General features: G+C 35.0%; 1 protein-coding gene across 1 annotated transcript; it reads right to left on the bottom strand.

Moving 5' to 3' along the window:
• Positions 1 to 16,535: 16,535 nt before the first annotated feature.
• LOC133872355 (uncharacterized) lies at positions 16,536 to 18,663 on the bottom strand. Its single transcript, XM_062309843.1, has 2 exons — positions 17,538 to 18,663; positions 16,536 to 16,876 (listed from the first exon to the last, which is right to left on the bottom strand). The coding sequence occupies exons 1-2, from the start codon at positions 18,488 to 18,490 to the stop codon at positions 16,744 to 16,746; spliced, it is 1,086 nt and encodes a 361-aa protein (XP_062165827.1). The 5' UTR covers positions 18,491 to 18,663; the 3' UTR covers positions 16,536 to 16,743.
• Between the last annotated feature and the right edge of the window lie 1,754 nt (positions 18,664 to 20,417).

The raw sequence follows: 20,417 nt of genomic DNA on the forward strand, positions 1-20,417 counted from the left end.
ACACGGTCCACACCTCATAGGTGATTGTGCCAGTCACAGTAGCCCCTAAATCCAAGGAATACATCACTCATCTCACAATTGGGCCATACTGTCAAATCTCTATAAATTGGTATGCACATACATCAGATTCTTCACCTTCTTTTTCCATGGCAACCATGTCATACAATCATTATTTTTTCATTTTTCATGCATATAATCGAGAGTTCGATGGTCATTAATTTTGCAAATCAATTTAGCTTCACTTATAAATATAGTGTTCGCAACATTTCATTGCAAAGCATTTTATGATAGTATAAAGATGCACATTTCATATCAAAATAGGCATGCTAAAAAAATTTCTTGCTTAGAGTTTCACGTAAGTTACTCATTTTGGCTGTAAAAGTATTCAGTATAATATTCTTCAAAGATATCGGTTCCCTCATTTGCAAGATATTTTAGTGTTTGTAAACCCTAGTCTAGCACCTAAAAGTCTAGTTTTTATGCATTTTGTCACACACCATTAGAACAATCCTTGAGCACCGTTCGAATGGTAGATACCATTAGAATGGTTCCTGACTAGTGTTCGAATGATCAACATGGTTAGAATAGTATTTGACCATCGTCTGAACGGTATCATTCTAAAAGCTCGGATAGTGTTTGAACAGTATACTACTCATTGTCTCATATCCTGAAAATTCACATTTTTACTTCTTACAAGGTTTTCGAAGGCTCTAAAACCTCAAAAGACTTCATTTAACAATCTAACCAAAAAGTTGTTAACTTTCCTTTCTTACCATTTTTCTTTCACCTAAGCCATATCAAGGTAGCCTAGGTCTACGCATCACAAAGCATGTAACCAAAGCATGTAATCAACACTATTTTAACACACATACACACTACTAATGAATGTAACCAAAGCATGCTAATGAACAAATGGACTCAGCTAAAAGATGAGAGCTACCTCCTTGAAGCTTGAATCCCAAAGTCTCTAAGAACAACTCATATTTTCCTCTCTCTCTCTCCGGTGGCTCTAGATGACCAAATGATCATTAGGGTTCCATAAAGGGCTTTAAATGAACCCCTCATAGCTTTGCTAGTTTTTGGACTTATCTAAATCGCATGTAATCTATAATCGTTGGAACAGTCCTCTTATCGTTCGAGTGCTAGGGTTTTTTCAACTTATCCTACGTAGCTTTGTGCCATACCATTTGAACAATTATTTTATACCGTCCAAATGGTAGGGTTCCTTTTTGCCCCATGTGGCTTCCTGCCATACCGTTCGAACGATTACCTTATATCGTTTGAACGATAAGGTTTCCTTTACCATACGAGGCATACCGTTCGAACGAGTGTGTAACACCCCGGTCCCATATTGGGAAGAGATGAATAGTTCACAGAGTGAGTAGTTTATAAAGATACTCATGGGTGTTAAGTCCCACATTGCCTAGTTACTAGGTGAAACTGGGCTTTATAATGGATTCTTGGAAAAGCTTCAAATTGACTAGTCCTTTTGGGGTGATAGCGCAGATGTGGTTAACGCTTTTCCCTGAGTCGTTACAAATGGTCTCAGAGCCACCTAGTAACGCCAGGTCATGTGGTACTGGAACACTGCATGACATGGCCCTGACGAGGACGTCAGGGGTTTAAGGGGGGGAGTTTGTAACACTCCGGTCCCATATTGGGAAGAGATGAATAGTTCACAGAGTGAGTAGTTTATAAAGATACTCATGGGTGCTAAGTCCCACATTGCCTAGTTACTAGGTGAAACTGGGCTTTATAATGGATTCTTGGAAAAGCTTCAAATTGACTAGTCCTTTTGGGGTGATAGCGCAGATGTGGTTAGCACTTTTCCTTGGGTCGTTACAAATGAAACGCGTTGTTGTGGTATCAGAGCACGCCGCAGCCATGGTGACCCCACCCACAATATTGTCCTCTTTGGTATCTTGGGACTACTCGAACCCTCAACCTCAAGGCTTTGTTCCTTACACCCAACCATCTGGGCTCCAGACGCGTTGTTGTAAATTACGAATCCACCAGTCCCGGATGGGAGAGTGAGAACAGGTGCTGTGACCAATCGGTGTTTCAGCTCTTGAAAACTCCTTTCACAATCCTCCGTCCAAATGAACGCCTCATTCTTCTTGGTAAGTTTGGTTAAGGGTGCAGCTAGCTTGGAAAACCCTTCAACGAATCTTCTATAATAACCTGCGAGGCCCAAGAAGCTTCGTATCTCATGGACACTCGTAGGCCTTGCCCAATTAACCACGGCCTCCACCTTACTGGGATCCACCGAAATTCCTTCCTTTGATATAACATGCCCCAAGAATGTTACTTCTTCCAATTCCCACGAAGCTTCCTCTGGCGATTGGTGGTTACTCCACATTACCTTGACCATTGAGATCCGTCTCCGGCGTAATTCGTTCTCTTTCTTATCAATGATCTTCATGGGTACCTCCTCGTATGACAAATTTTCCCGTATGGGAATCGTGTCAGCCTCCAACACGTGTGAGGGGTCTGCGACATATTTCGTAATGCCGATACATGGAAGACATTGTGCACTCCAGACAAACATGGCGGTAATGCTAAGCAATATGCTAAAGGGCCAACTCGATCCAATATCTCGTAGGGTCCGATGTATCGAGGGTTCAGCTTACCTCTCTTCCCAAAACGTGTCACTCCTTTCATTGGTGCTACCTTAAGGAAAAGCGCTAACCATATCTGCGCTATCACCCCAAAAGGACTAGTCAATTTGAAGCTTTTCCAAGAATCCATTATAAAGCCCAGTTTCACCTAGTAACTAGGCAATGTGGGACTTAACACCCATGAGTATCTTTATAAACTACTCACTCTGTGAACTATTCATCTCTTCCCAATATGGGACCGGGGTGTTACAAACTCCCCCCCTTAAACCCCTGACGTCCTCGTCAGGGCCATGTCATGCGGTGCTCCAGTACCACACATGACCTGGCGTTACTAGGTGGTTCTGATACCATTTATAACGACCCAAGGAAAAGCGCTAACCACATCTGCGCTATCACCCCAAAAGGACTAGTCAATTTGAAGCTTTTCCAAGAATCCATTATAAAGCCCAGTTTCACATAGTAACTAGGCAATGTGGGACTTAGCACCCATGAGTATCTTTATAAACTACTCACTCTGTGAACTATTCATCTCTTCCCAATATGGGACCGAAGTGTTACAGAGTGCCTTCCACTATTAGAACAATCTTGGAGAGATTCCACTAAGTATTTCCAAAGCCCATTTTCCTCATATCTACTTTAACCGTTTGTCTCTTATTTATCTCTTAAACCTTTTTAATGCAATTTTAATCCTAGTCTAGAATAGGGTATTACACACTCGGTTGGAAGGTCGGTCGAAGCTCATCTGAACAAAAGTATTTGTAGCAATTTCATCGCAATTCTCATCCGAACGAGTTAGTAGTCTCGTCCGAATGAGATCCAAACTAGGTGTTTTATTTCATTTTTTTTTTCTTAGGGTTACGACTCTATTTTCTAGATTATCCTAAGAAGAATGGCTTAAACCGCAATTTATGTCATATTTGCTTCATATTTCAATCAGAAAATACTCCAAGGTTGGGTTTTCTTCTATTTTGCTTCAATTACTTAATTGATTTTGTTCTTGGTTTTGGGAAGAGTTGTTAATCTTGTGTGGTTTGGTTTTGCAATTCTCCACACCCATGCTACATTAGTTGGTATCAAGGCCTAAAATTTTCTTTCCTACCATGGCAAGAAGAGGGCACGGAGGAGGAAACAAGAATGCATTTATCGGTGAAGTGTACGAGCGCGAATAAGCAACACATGACGATCAATTCACGGCATATATGTTTGCACGATTTATAAGGTAAAAATCAAATAAAACTTATGCAACCACATGTAAAACTAGATGTGCATCCAAACGTGGCATGCTCCATGAGCTGATCAACCTCCGAACACATCTCAATTGTTTGCATGAGAGAAGTACGTACTTTCCCCCAACATAAAGAGAGCTCAAATGCAGCTCTAGTCATTTTCATAGGAGTTATTAGTGGGCCAAACATGTTGATCAAGATGTAATATCAACATTAATTGAGTGGATATGTTTTGAGGGATGGGTAGCTTTAGCAGTAAATTTTTCAAAGATATGTCAAGATTTCTGTGTAGTTTGGTGGGGTTTAGTGAGTTCACAATTGAACAATTTTAGCAGCCAAGATAACCACAAAATTTCCACGGGGACCGCACAAAAGTTGCTTTCAATCATCTTAGAAAATTGAAAAGAGTGATATATACAATATTGTCAAAAGCATTGACCACCTGGTGTGAACGAAAAAAGAAAAACTATAAACTTGATTTTGTATAGGGTTAAATCTTATTTAGCTCCCTTAACTTACGGTTATTTTTTATAAAGCATCACGAATTCATAAGTGTCATGATTTGATCTTTTAAACTGTCAATATGTTATTATTTAGCCACATCCGTCAAATTTGATGTCAGGAGATGGCGACTCAATTTTGACAGTTATGTTGAATGAAAAATCAAAGTTGACTAAAGTGTTCCGAAAATGCTCCTATTTTGACCATTGAAAATCAAAATTACCCTTGTATTTATTAATTAGTAGAAAAAGACTATTTTTTAAAATTAAAAATTAAAAATTAAAAATTAAAAAAGAGAAAAAAAAATTTTTAAAAAAAAAAACTATATAGGGATAAATGCGGGTAAAATTTTGATTTTTTAATAGTCAAAATATGGGCATTTTTGAAACACTTTGATCAACTTTGATTTTCTATCCAATGTAACGGTCAAAATTGACGGATGTGGCTAAATAATAACAGATTAACAGTTTAAAAGGCTAAATCATGACACTTGCCAGTTCGTGATGCTTCATAAAAATGATTGTTAGTTGAGGGGATTAAATTATATTTAACCATTTTATATATATGAAAAATGCTAAACACTCTTACACTCAATGTAGACCTTCTGACGTAGCAGTTAAAATTACCATTAGATACAAAATTTAATAATAATTTTAATTATTACGTCAAAAAGTATGCACTCGAGAGTGTGTAGTCTATATATATATATATATATATGGTAATTTCATGAGCAAACTGTGGTATTAATAGCCGACATTGGTGACGTAGGAAAACCACATGCAAATATGGTTACAGGTTATCTTTCATGGGTCTCGTGTTGGGTCCAACATCAACAGCTAGCTGCGTCGTGGCTGGACTGGAATGGATCACTCATCACTCATCACCGATGCCCAGCATGACTGGGACACTCTCCCTACATTAGGCCTTGTTTGTTAAGGCACGTTAAGTACAGAGTCGTGCTGTAGGGTCTCACAGCTGACATTTTCTTCAGCTTTTTCAGATGAATTCATTCTGAGAAGGGGAGTTTAGGTTAAACTGGTCTCTGCGTGGAATTGTCAACAAAAGCAAGTATAATATATTTTTTTTTCTTTTTCTTTTACGTTGCGCATTTACCATTGATTTTCAGGTCAAATCAAGCCAGACGTTCACGTGATCCCTCCTTTTGAGAACGTAGGATCGGAATCTCGCACTTTTTCTCATATTATACTTGCTTTTGTTGATAATTCCACGTAGAGACCAGTTCAACGTAAACTCTCCTCTCTCATAACGAATTCATCTGAAAAAACTGAAGAAAATGTCAGTCGTGGGACCCTACAGCACGACTCTGTACTGTAATTAATCTTCAAATCTTTTGACTCCAGGCCAGCACCACAATTACTGACACCACCTTCAACTGCCCATCTCAGCTGTCCATCTGACACCTGTTTCTCTTTTATATTTCTTCTCATTCCCTTGGCCCGACAATTAATTAATTTACACACCTTATCTCAGGACCACATGTCCTATAAATTATATGTACTAACATCTATCATGTTCCTTATGATTCTTATGAATATCCCAAATAATATGAAGTAAAAAAAATAATGATTAGATGCTATTCTCAGAGCATTTATATTCCACTAAAAAAAAAAACAAATTTTACCTATAAAAACTCACTTTTTTATTTTACACTTTACATTTCACTCACTATTTTATATATTTTTTTCTTTATTGTTTGAGAAAGAATTTTTGGGCTCTTGTTGGGCTGTTGATGGAATTTGGGAGTGAGACAATGGGCTTTGTGAGGGAAGCCCATCTGTCTACTCCAAGGTCGAGCGGATGAAGTTTATTATTCATCATCTTGAAGGAGGACAAGGACGTCAAGTGTTTTTTTAATTTTATCTTATTTGTTTTTATTATTATTATTATTATCAAGGATTGGATTGTCAATTTGCATTTATTTGTCAGATTTGGGTAGTATAGAATAGAAGTATAGATATAAGACTATAAATATTAATTATAATCCGACCCATTTAATTACACATGCTAAACCCTTCAACCATAATTTACTAATTTCATGTCAAATTTGTGTTGAGATCGCAAGTCGTGTAAAAAAATTGTCAGTCTTAAATGTCGCATGTTAAATTTGAGTTATGTCGAGACATGAGTATAAGATAATATAAGTCAACTTTAATCCGACCTATTTAATTAAACAGGATAAACCATTCAATCCTAATCTACTAATTTCATGTTGAATTTGTGTCGAGTTCGCAAGTCATATAAAAAATTGTCTGTCTTAAATGTCACGTGTCGAATTCAAGTTATATCGAGACATGAATACAAGATAATATAGATCAACCATAACCCGACTTATTTAATTAAAATAGGTCAGACCCTTTAACCATAACTCATTAATCTCGTATCATTAATATCAACTTGGTGAGCCTTATAAAAAATTACCGTTCTTAGAATAATTTGTGAAGAAGAGGAGGCAAGAATGAGGCTTTGAGGTATATAAATATCAAGTTCAAACTGAAGAGATTATACTGGTCTTATTGTAGCCCCAAGAAAATGGTGGCGACCCCAAAAAAAAAAAAAAAAGAAAAAAAAAAAAAAGGGGTTTTCTTCATGCTTTTGGCGTCCACTTGATGCACCAAATCCATTTTTCCAATGTCAAATGGCTGCACCGTCTGTCTGCTGCCGACAATCTCAGCCTCAGGTCGTGATACAGCACTAGTATATGTCGATAGTCTGAGTAGAGTTTTTACTAAGTATGTGACAATCTGATCGACTAATATTTAGAGTCTATTTGAAATTGCGATTTTAAAAATTAATAATTTTGAAACTTAATTTTTAAAATCGCAATTAACATTGAGTAAAATTTGTATAAAAGTGCGGTTTCATGTTCAAATTACCAACACTGACATTGTTTATTTCATTTAAAAAAAAAATTGGCATTATTTATACCAGTAAGAGCATTCTTAGTAGCCTCATCAAATTTTACTAGTCAAAATAGCTAAAAATTACTTTTCATTATTTTAGCCATCTATTTTTTTAAAGCACTCCCAACAGCCTATCCATTATCGCTATTCCATTTAAATAATCTTTTTCATAATGAAAGTTGTTTGAGATGCATAATAGAGAAATAAAATAAAATTAAAAAGAGAGAAAAAAAAAAGTTTTAGTAGTTTTTTATAGATTTAGTGAGTATACAGTGTTCTTTATTGTTGGTGAGTATTGTTCACTCACTAAATATTTTTCCCCAAATTGGTGATGGAGAGAGTCATTTTGGACAATTTTACTAAATTAGCTTTACCAAAATAACTCATAAGTAATTTTGATGAGGCTACTAAAATGCTCTAAAACAACCAACAGCTGTCAGTATACTTTGTAAGCCTCGGGGAGATTAGCAAATTGGTTTTGAAAGGTAGCAAAAGGTTTAGAGAAACTGCACATAAGTGGTGACTATAGTTTGTGGTCCTTAGTGCAATAGCAGCAGATACTTAACAATTTTTTCTAAATTTAAGGAACAAAACTACTTTTACTTCCCTATAAAAAAAAAAAATATAATAAAAAATAAAAACCTCACAATAAATTCTCTTACCTTTCACTATATCAATTAAATATTATTTTTTTACTCTTATTTTATTCTTTTTCTCTTTTTCCTACTTTTTCTCTCTTCTCTATATCAATTAAACATACTTTTTTTATATTAAAATAATACATAGGGAATGAATAATAAACATGTATATATAGGGAATTATTATTCATCCCTAACCCTCTCATCTAAATATACATATGTTGTAGAAGGTTTTTTTTTTTTTTATGTTTTTCATAAATTTTTTTCTAAATATAGGAAAATGAACCAATATAGGGTAACTGCTACTAGTACTCTTATAAATCACTCTTTTATCTGCCCCAAACTGAGAAAGTTAGCGTTTTTGCCATTTCTTTTAAAAACACATTATTCATACGAAATCTCAATTACAAACACACCCTTAGTAAGAAAGGAATTCTTCTTCCTTTTTCTTTCCTTTCTTTTTTTTTTTTTTTTTTCTGGTTCTTTTTCTTTTTGTGGGGTGGAGAATTGGGGCTTTGTGGTGCTGCTATTTCTATTGGATCCTACTTTTCTAAAAGTCTTTGAGCCTTTTTTTTTTGGATTATGAGATAGAGCTAGTTTTTTTTTAACTTTTTTAGAGGGAAAACAAAAGGGCGATTTCTAATTTTTGTACTAAATGAACTCATTTTTATTTGATACAGCTTTTTATATTCTAAAAATACTTTTTAAAACTTTTTAACATAATCCCAAACATGCTGTTAATGCTTTATCATTGGTGCAATAAGGGAAATTTCACCAAAAGAATCATGTATTTAGGGTATGAGAATATGGGGCAAAGGGAGAATCATGTATTTTTTTTATTTTCTTTTATTCTTTTTTACCGACGAGGGTGTCCATAACTCTGAAAATTACTTTTTTATTATGACAAATCACCAATTTTTTTTAAAAAAACTTAAGCTTATATAAAGAGATAAATTTAATCATTTAATCAATATTTAAAGATAAATACTACAAGTACTAAATTTTTTAGTAAAAGATGAGTACTAAGATGATGTGGAGCGTATTCATTGATACTCGTAGCAATCTTTTTATTAATTGTTTTGATCATCTCCAATTAATAAGCTTTACATCATCTTTAGTACCTATCTCTTAGTAAAAGATTTAGTACCTCTAGTATTTTTCATATTTTAACACTCTCTCTCATGTGTGTGTTCAAACTCATTTTTTTAATAGGTGAGGTCCAACACGGGGATTATTTAATTGAGATGAGAGGTAAATGATGAAGTAAATGTTCAAACCTAAGATCTTTGGCTCTGATAAGTGATATCGTGTTAAATCACCATTTTTCTTAAAAATTGGAACTTATAGAAATGGATAAATTTAATAAATATTTTTAAAAATTCTTTACAAAAACCCTCCTATAGTGCTATTCATCTTACCTTCCTATGCGTATATGCCAACCATTTTTACAGGAGAAATGATATTTACATAACAAATTTATACAACTTTTACATAACACGCTCACATGATATGGAATCCACGTGAGTAGGACCCACCACATGGGTCTCGCCCCATGTAAATATATTATGTAAATTTTGTTGTGTAAAAATTACAACCCTTTTTACAGTTAGGTGCTGAGGATGTGTTATTTCTATATCACTTTATCCTACATCAAGATACATTAGATGTAAGACTCACATATATAAAACTCACATGCATGTATCTCACATTCTATATATCTTGATGTAAAATTAATATAAATTAATCCGACGTAGAAATATCATTTTTAGATGTTGTATGTATCGGCAGACTGCGGTGGAATTATTGCGGTGAGAGAAGGCCGTACAACTTGTGAACAGAAAATGGTTTAAATAATCAAACTTGATATTGAAAGCACGATGATGTAGGGTCGTTTTGCTATTTATGACATTTGTTGTCATTCCTGAACCCATCAACTGAAGTCCAACGTGCTTTGGGATTCCAAATTGACAACGTAACTGATATTCCGTTACGGACACAACGCTTTACACTATATATCACCGTAATTTCGTAATTTGACTCCGGCTCCGCAATATCTTTTCTATTTCAAGTATATATATATATATATATATATATATATATTTCAATCGTATGTTAGATTTCTTTTATTAAATTAACAGAATTTACAAAAATATTTATATTTGAATTATTAAAAAAATTTATAATTAGTGTTTTGATGAGATTTAACGAGAGAGAGGTTTGCATTTGTGGTTTTTTAATCGGATATATGCGTTTGCTGAAATGGCATTTTCGTCGCAAATACCTTAATTGCTGAAAATATATACTTAAAGCTTTGTAATTCCTACTGAAAAATTGCATCCATATACAGAGTGGGATATGCCATTGTTGAAATATGAACCTAATTTCATAAATTTTTTTTTTTTTTTTAATTTGGGTTTCTTTTAGGCTGCATCATCTATGCATTACTCATTTAGGTTTTTGTCCACTTTGGGCATATGGCTTAAGAGGATGGATCTGAAATTGTTCAATCATGTTGTCGTAATATATAATGTTGCAGTGGTAGTATTCTATCATTTAACTCTTTTAAACTTGCATCACATTTACAATTCTTTTTAAACTTTTCAATTTAGTGTCTTCATCTTTCAATTTCACACATCTGTTAGAATTTTCCATTAAATCTTAACAGAGCGGTGGCAAAATTCTCAAAATACTCATTTTTTTTTTGAAAAAAAAAAAACAAAAAAAAATATAAAGATTTAGGCGTTGGTTATGATTTAACGGAATTTTCAAAACTACACACATTAATATATATATATATATAATTCCATTAAGACCGGCCCATCAAAAGAGTCATGGACTTTCGGATTAGTACAAGCCCAAGGAAGAGATAACAGGACTCCCGGAAAGTTCTCTTGGGAATATATATATATATATATATATATATATATATATATATATATATATATATATATATATATATAATTCCATTAAGACCGGCCCATCAAAAGAGTCATGGACTTTCGGATTAGTACAAGCCCAAGGAAGAGATAACAGGACTCCCGGAAAGTTCTATCCCAAGAGATAGGACATTAAGCAGCTAAGACTGCAGCACTTCTGGAAAGTCCTATCCTAAGAGTGAGACACTAAGTAGCTATTTCCGAGAATGCGTGACAGGAGGTAAATCCAAATTGGATCCCGAGAATGCAGACAATCCGGGACCAAGAGTCAACTCAGCCAGTCAAGGCACGGGACAAGCATGTCTCCGGAATACAAGTATCAGTCATTCCGGGAAATCCGAATTAGGACTCTACTTCAAGTTGAATTGAAGTATGAATCATAATCTGAGTCCAAGTCTAATCCGATCAGGAGTCTTATTCCCGACAGAATTGGGATAGGACTCCTTGTCAAAATTTGATCCAAAATCTTGAGGGATCAGATCCTACATCTACTAAGGGATCAAAGTCCAAGTAAAACACTAACAGCCTTCTTAGATCAAGGAATAGGAAACCTAATTCAGGTTAACTTCTATATCTTTGCCTATAAATAGGCTCATACCTCAAGTATAACGGAAACTGAATATTTTATGCATATAACAGATTTTTTTCTCAAAAACTAATTTAGAGATCAGAACGATACCCTTAGAAGGGTCTTCTTGGGGAGCTTGAAGAACGTGCTGCTCACACTATCTCGGAAACTGTACCAACAATTTATTTAAAAAAAAAAAAGTAGGGGTACTTTGTGAATTTTGACAAGATTTAACAGAAAATCTTAACGGAGTGGTGAAATTAAAAAAATAAAATAAAATAAAACATGGATACACTAAATTGATAGTTTTTTAAGTTTAGAGGGATAATTACAAAAGCGACGATAATTCAGGAGGATTAAGTGAAGTTTCCTTTTTTTTTAGTATCGATATATGATTTATAAAGTTGTTGGCACTATTTTACGATAAACATAGCTCTCCCCATGCTATCTGTGACATCCCACATCACCTGAGAATGGAGATGTGCTTATATGTATAAACGCACTCCTGGGAAGTATGGTTCGGAGGAGCCAAAAGCGGATAATATTGTGTCGTTGTGGATGGATCGTTACAAATGGTATCAGAGCCATTGCTCAAGCTGAGATGGGGGAAGCATGCACAAGCCTATAAGGGTCGTTAGCGGGCACTCGCTAAGACGCCAAGAATGGGGTAATCCCATGAGGGTTGCCAGCGGAAATGCTGGGTCCTAAGAGAGGGTGATTATGACGTCTCACATCGCCTGAGAATGAAAATATGCTTATATGTATAAACGCATCATTCTTGACATAACACGTTTTAAAGCCGTGATTGCCATAAACCCATTAGAACTCTGTAGCCATAAACCCATTAGAACTCTGTAGTTAAGCATGCTTCTGTGAGAGTAGTATTAGGATGGATGACCTCCTGGAAAGTCTAGTACGGAAAAGCCAAAAACAAACAATATTGTGTCATTCTGAGTGGGTCACTACACTATCACTTATTAAATGTTGTTTTGTATTCCGTATAAACTTTTGCAAACGACGACAAAATAGTATTTCTTCTATCTTTAAGCAGCTTCAAAGAATTTTGAGAAATGCTAAACGTGAGCCTTTTGTCCGTCTCATGTCCGTCTCTTTCCAGCGTGGCACTGACAAAATTATTAAAAAAATGAAATAATTTGGAAAACACTCGAATACTGAATATTCATTGCACCATTGCAAATTTTCTCCCCTCTCTCTTTCTCTCAAATCTCCCTCCCCATTTTCTGGCAATCTCCATCTTTTTCGGCTGATTTCCAGCAGAGGCGTGCCCCCATTTTCTGGCCGATTTTGGGGTTCTGCTGGAGATCGGGTTCGACAGAGAGCGGCGTCGCCGTCAGATCTAGGCGGTCGGTCTGTGCTGGGTTCGAGAGATCGAGAGAGATGGGCGGGTGGGTCGTAGAGAAACCCAGTCGATCTGGGCGGCGTCGGTCGGTCGGGGTTCTGTTGGGTTCGAGAGAGAGAGAGCTGGGACGGCCGGTCGAGCTGGACGTTGGATCTACTGGTTTCGAGGTACTCCAAGGGAGAGAGAGCATCGTCGGCGTCGGCAAGGGCGTCGGATTTCCGGTCGGTGGGGGAGACGATGGTGGAGAGGGGAGGATTTGGTCGGTGGGGGAGGGGACAGTGGAGAGGGGGAGAAAAATGAACCTGCGTTTTCAAGCTTTCTTGTTTTAAAAAAAAAAAAAAAAAAAAAACGAAAAACATTTACACGTGAAAAAAAGACGGAAGAGAGACGGCCAAAAGGCGCATGTGTAGAAGCTCTCATTAGAGAATAGATAACTTTGCTAATCAACCTTTGGTTTGCCTTTTGTTTTTCAAACACGATAGCTTAGGGGGTCAAGAGTTGTTGGTGGAGGGAAATTGGAAAATGGAAATTGGAAATAGTGCATAAGCATGATTTCTAATGTTTTGGAAAATGTGATAATGCTTCTTCTGCATCTGATATCATTCCTGGTTTATGGTAATATATATGCTTTTTACAGCACAATGGGGTTGACAGTATACATCACTTCTTTTGTATTTGAAGTGAAAAAATAATAATAAAAAGTGATCGATGTGATCTAAAGTAAAAAGAATTTATATGAAAAAATAAAAAAAAAAAAAAAAAAAAGTACTATAATAGGTTTTTTTTATATAAATAGTAAAAAAAATTTGTTAATGTGATATAAAAAGAGAAAAAAATTAAAATGTTTTAAAGTTAATGTTTTTTTAGGAGAAGTAAAAATAAAAAAAAAAGGGTAAGAGAGGGGGGTTGCCAAATTTTGCATTGCGAGAATGTTTCATGTGTAACTTAATAATTGTAGTGTTTTTATGTATTGACAGTAAACATGATTTACGTAAATATGTAATATGGATGTTTTATTGCGTTGACAGTAAACATGATTTATGTAAACCTAAAACAACCATCTATACAAAGATACCCAATATACTTGGTGGTTATTATTAACGATTTTAATATAAATTGGTTATGAATACCAAAAACAATCATCAAAAAGTATCCTATTAAGTAAGTGAATGTTTTTGACGATTTGGTTACCTAGATTGATAATTGTCAACTAAGGAAATGTTGACCTTATTATAAGATAGTGGACATGGGTTTTTGAAATTTAACTCGAACTAGAAGTCTTATGAAATTATTCATAGATGAACGGTTTCTAGTAGCATATATTCAAAACTCACATATAATTAGTGCAATGGAGAATACCAAAGAATCTATACTCTATATTCTGTGGCTAAGATGGCTCGTGTAGTTTTTTTTATTTTTGTTTCCATTGGGTGTTTTCTCATGGGAGTTAATTAGCCGTTTGAGTTTCGTTATAGGGGTAAATATTTTTCACTTTAGTGGAGCAAATTTGCAGTGCAATCTGAACAAATCATAGGAGATAATGGCTAGCCTATTACGACTGTCCTGAAGGATATAGTCCTAATCACTTTACCCTAAATGAATTCAAAAGTTGGTTATCTCATATGTTGCTACTAGATGCTAGAGATTCCTTAAATGCTTTAAAGTTGCAATAGGATTTGCTTAGTGAAATCTAAGGTCATCTTGTGAGTTTGGCTGAATTGTGGTGATTTATTGAGATAGAAAAGATAGTCTTGATAGAGTAGCTAACTTTGTGGTGATTTATTGAGATATAAAAGCATTTTACGAATGAACGTAGAATCTTTTGATTTGTTATAGTGGACGCCAGAGCCGGCTTGAGCCTTAGGTGGATTAGGCGGCAGCCTAAGGCCCCCAATTTAATAAAGCCCACAATTAAGAAATATTAATTGAAAATTATTTTTTTAAAAAAAAATAAATAAGGCCTTAATTACCATCAATATTCTTTAATTAAGGCCTCAAATTATGGTAAAAATATAATTAAGAAATGCATTAATATCATACAGGTGACCCCAATTTAATAAGGCCCCCAATTACGAAATATTAATGGAAATTTATTTCAAAAAAAAAAAATTAAGGCATTAATTACCATCAATATTATTTAATTAAGGCCACACATTATGGTAAAAATATATTAAGAAATGCATTAATATCATTGCATGAGATATACGGTTTTTTTTTTTTTTTTTTTTTTTTTTTCTTTTTTCTCTCTTACATGTGTTACTTCAGTACACACACAACGTTCAAAAATAGTGTATTTATGATTGAGTCCAAGGTTTAAAATAGAATGAAAAAAAAAAATGCTAAGAAGATGAAAAGTCTCTAAATATTTTATTTAATTACCGTCAAGATTATTTAATTAAAGTCCCAAATTATGGTAAAAAATAATAATGAAGAAATACATTAATATCATTGCATGAGATATGATTCTCTCTCTCTCTCTCTCTCTCTCTCTCTCTCTCTAACATGTATTGCTTCAGTACACATACAACGTTCAAAAATAGTGCATTTATAATCGAGTCCAACATTCAAAATAGAATTTTTTATTTTTTATTATTATTTAAAAAGAAAAAAAGAAAAAAAGAAAAAAGCTAAGAAGATGGAAAGTCTCTAAATATTTTATTTAGATTTCGTTAATTTTTTTAATTAAGACTCCAAATTATGGTAAAAAATTATTTAAGAAAAGCATTAATATCATTGCATGAGATATGAGTTTTTTCTTTTTTCTCTTTCTTACATATGTTGCATCAATACATACACAACGTTCAAAAATAGTGCATTTATGATTGAGTCCAACGTTCAAAATAAAGTAAGAAAAAAAATAAATATTAAGAAAATGAAAAGTCTTTAAATATTTTATTCAATTACAAATTCTACTCTTTATAAGATTACAAGACAACAATGAATTATTAGGCGACACGTTACCATACAAGAAACTGTACCAGCAGTGCTTATGTAGCACATAGAGTTGATTGACACAAATATATGTTGTCTTAGCTATGGCTAAAATGATGTCTATCTTTTTGTTAAGATTGTGCATGGATAGCCCATTATCCATGTAGCCTGTAATTAGTCATATGCGAGACATTAATTTGGCACATGAGGTATCAGCAAATAAAGGACTTGGGTTATGCACTTGGATTTGTTTTAAGACTAAGATATGTATGGTATACTAAGTTTAGACATACGCTCTTTTGGAAAAAGAACTCAACCATAATATGTATTTCATACTACATGTGCTTGTTTGATCGGCAATGAAAGTGAGTGAATGGATCCTTGCTTCCTCACAATGTAAGGCCTATACGTCACTGTTAATGACCTTATTTATGTCTTTTAAAACCTTTGAATATGCCACGAGATTGAGGTTTAAGTGCATTCTACTTTAGCATGTTGCATATGACCATGTATGATGTGCTCTAAAGGAACATTACTAGAAAAACAATTGGATTGAAGCTATCTGGCATAAAGGCGAAGGGAAGACTATTTCGTAACATATATGTATTGTGTTTGTACTCACTGTCATCAAGATGTATTGTTTCTTGGATGTTGTGGCATAACTGTGGTACATCATGTATTTGGATGTTAAGTATTACTATGAGATATTTGATTCGAGAGGGATTAGAGATGCTTAGTTTGATGTAACCAAACGAGAGATACCAAATCTATGTTTTCGCTTTATCTTTTTGTTTTTTTATCTAACTTTAAAAAGTGGATTACACAAAATACGTTCTAAAAAGTGAAATCGTCATTGTCATTGTAATTGTAATCTAGCCTTGAAGTCCATAGAAATTGTCTAATAATATTTTTCCTTTTCCAACATGATAAAATGTCCTAGTCATTGTGGAGAGCCAAAGAATTAGCCCCTCATGAGCCGTGCACGTCCGTCCAATCCAGGTGGAGGGGTTTCAAACAGAAAACTCCATCACAACCCAATCTTGGTTAACTGGCCTGAACCAAGAGATGGTACAAAAGAAAATCTCCGCCATCTATTTCTGATCTAATGTGAAATGAACGGTGGGTTACGTTTCCAAATCCCAAATAAAACGTCCTATAGAAGACAATCGACAATGACCTGCCCACGCACCTTTCACATTAGCGATAACAACTTTTGTTTAACACATAATTAAACCAATCTTTCTGAAAACAAGAAAAATTAAGATTCATACTTTAAATAAAGCCTACAAATCTAAGAGGGTTGGTCATCTCATAATAAAAGATATTATTATAATATCTTTCTGCTAAATGATATAAAAAAAGTTGGTCAGAGTACCCTGTTCCATCGAACGATGCTTTTGTATTAACCAAAATCGAAAATCCCATTACCCCAAACAAGTCCGTAAAAGCAAAAGCAGATAACACCCAGAACAGTTCCCAGATTTGCAGTTCCAGCAAGTACCACAATCTGACAATCTGATGTAAATGGCTCAACAAAGGAGGTAATAAAAACAGCTGCCCATGAGCATCGGATGAACACAACTATTCATTGCTTCAGCTTTCAGTGTACGACCAACTTACCCTTTTTATATATTACTATCAACTACCAAAGAAAGAGTGCCATACAGATTCTCTCGTACAGCGCAACATGTAATTGTATATAAGAAAAAGAAAAAGAAAAAATAGGCAATATAATTCAATTACCCAAATAAAGAAAAAACAGAGTAAATGAGATAAAAATTAGTAATTAATTAATTAATCACAAAACATGGGGTGAGTGTGAATGAGCGAGTCCCAACCTGCTCTGTTTCCAGAAATTCATATCTGCGTAGAGCTTCTCTGCGGTTCTTGCTGGTTCTGATTTACAGCGTGTGAGTATCAGAGGCTGTACAGAGTCTACTGCTTCCCCTGCTTTCGATTGTTCAAGATGTTCGGATTTCAGGAATCTTTCTGTAATTGAACCGTCAAATTCTTTCAAAAAGTCCAACTTGCCCTCCTTCTCAGGGTCACCTTTTCTTGATTCTTGATCCAAATTTGACTCTCTACCCGATGTCCGTTTCTCAGTCTCCGTGTGCTCCTCTCTGTTTTCCTGCTCTGCTCTCTGTTCTGCTAGTTCTTCCGTCGTGAGCGGGGAACCCCAGAATCTACTGGCTAAAGATGAAGATCTGTAAGGAGCAGATCTACACCTAGTCAACGACAAAGCGTTCTTTGGTGGTGAAGAAGAATTACACACAAAGACCTTCGCTGCTTCTATCTCACCTTCTTCCTCCTCTTCGTCATCATGCCCTGACAATTCACTATTATTCCCAAACTTCTGCTCCCCCTTCGATGAATCTTCTCGAATTTTGGCTTTCCATCCAAAACCCACTTGGAAGAACAACGCCCACTTGCGCCAAGCGGGTCGGCACGACTTGGGCTTGACCTTCCAGGCGACATGGCGGCAGAAAAGAGCATTTCGGAGCCATTTGCACCAGCGTTTTTTCGGGGCTCCGGCCCGACGAGACCGACCGGGTCCTGCGGTGGCCGCTTGTTTGGAGGAGCGCCTGACGCGGACTTGGCCCATGCATGTGACTTTCGGAGAAGACGGTTCTTGGGTTTCAATGGCGGCGTTCTTTTTCCGAACAAACATTGGGCTTGAACGTGACCTGCCTCTGCTTCTGCTCCCCACATTGCTCCTCAGAAACCTCATCAAAGGCGGCGGGTACTTGTCGGTCCGACCCGGACTCGATATGGGTTTCGTGGACAGCTTCATTCTCACCCACCCTTCTCTCTCTCTCTCCCTCCTTCTCTCTGCGCTCTGAGATTGTATCACAGCTGCTATTGTGCTCTTTCTTTTTGGAAGAGAGAAAGAAAGAAAGATATGATGGGTGTCGTTTCCTATGTTTACTGCCCTGCCTCTTCTATTTCATGTGTTATTTCATCTCCACTAATCGCACGGATGGGGGAAAGCAGAGTTAAAAATCTTTTTCTATTTTGTAGTTGTAGCCCTGTAGGGTTCAGTTTGGCAGGGTTCTCGGGCTCAGTTATCTTTTTTTTTTTTACAATTATTTATACCAAAGTATTCATGTGCATGTGTACAGTAAATTTTGAAGCAATGATGACCGTTAGATCTTAGTCGAGAGTGGTTTCTTTGTCGGTTTTATTATGGTAGGATGACTAACATTATCTTGGAAATTGAACAATAAAGCATTGGTTGTCTATTTCCCTTCTTCTTTTTTCTGGCCATAGAGTGGGGTTGTCCACTCAGTCACTCAAGAATGCATGATTGTAGATTTGGCTTTTATAATCAAGTATTATTTGTTCAAACTAAATGATTTCTTTTAGTTTGCTTAGTAAAAAAAATTAAATGATTTCAATTTACCTTCGCTTTCTTCCGATCCACACGGACAGATTTTAAGAATCCCCCGTCTTAAATTATTATTTACTTTGATAATATTAAAATGAATCTTATTTTCGCACCTTTTATCATAAATTTCACACCCTTTTTTCATCCCAACACGTTTGTGACACAAAAGAGTGTAGAATGTAGAATCGAAGGTAAAAAGGCTTTCAAAATTTGTGTAATGAGTTCACATTATAGAAAAAGTATATATATCTTCTTCAAATTATTATTTAATTATCAATGTTATTTCTTAAACTATCAGTTATGTTAATATCCTCCCTTAAACTATTAAAAATTATCAATGTCTCTTTTAAGACCAACGAAAAAATAAAAATGACCCTAATTTGTTTTGAATAAGATAAAAATATCCTTATGAATTCGAAAAATAAAAATAAAAAACTAAAAAAAAAAAAACAAATTAAAGAAAACAAAAACAAAATAAAGAAAAACGAAAAAATTAAAAATTAAAAAAAAACAAATGAAAAAAGTAAAACCAGTTTTTTTTTTTTGTATAACTTTTTGTGATTTTTTTTTTTTAATAATTTTTTTTCAATTTTAATAATTTTATGAACAGTATTTTTGTCATTAGATAGAATATTAACATTTTTTAATACTTTAAAAATAAACATTAACATAATTGATAATTTGAAAGGAATATAAATAATTAAATAATAATTTAAAAAGAATTTATATACTTTTCCCTCGCATGATCTACGAAAATCGATATTTACGTATCAGAAAGTAATGGGGAATGGTATTTCAACAGTAGTTTCTTTTCTTTTTCTTTTTGTCTTTTTTTTTTCTTTTTTCTTCATTTTTTTTTCTATTTTATATTCCTACCCTTATGTGTGTAGGCATTAAAAACCACAGTTAGGGGATTACCTTCCATTGAAAACCACAGCTGCCGTAACTGCGAAGTAAAAGTCGGTGGTTAAGTCAAAAAACAGAATGGTTGGGTCAGAGTGATGGTGGGGAGGACGGGGGGCCTAGACATAGCTAACCCTTACCGGCCTTCTTTAAAGTATCAGCACAGATTCGAAGTGTCCAAACTGCTATTCTTTTTTTCCCAAGTAAACCCTACCGGGCTGCATTTGTGAAAGGTTTTGGATAGTGCTCTCTTCTTCGAACGGATGTTTACACTGCCTATCCGTTTGTCCGAACATTTGATCGAACACATCGGCTTCATCGGTGAGTATTTTCATAGTTGTGAATAAGAAGTTGTGTTCTCATGACACAAACATTCAACTATCACGTTGACAGGGATAAATGGAACACTTTCATTCAATAATAATAAGTT

Source organism: Alnus glutinosa, chromosome 7 (genome assembly GCF_958979055.1).
Source record: "Alnus glutinosa chromosome 7, dhAlnGlut1.1, whole genome shotgun sequence".
NCBI classification, from domain to species: Eukaryota; Viridiplantae; Streptophyta; class Magnoliopsida; order Fagales; family Betulaceae; genus Alnus; species Alnus glutinosa.

Bases quoted from the DNA above. Each gene is read 5' to 3' on its own strand.
- LOC133872355 (XM_062309843.1), bottom strand. From the start codon at position 18,490: ATGAAGCTGTCCACGAAACCCATATCGAGTCCGGGTCGGACCGACAAG. The intron at 16,877-17,537 runs GTTGGGACTCGC...GTGCGTGGGCAG, and splicing joins AATTTCTGGAAACAGAGCAG to GTCATTGTCGATTGTCTTCT.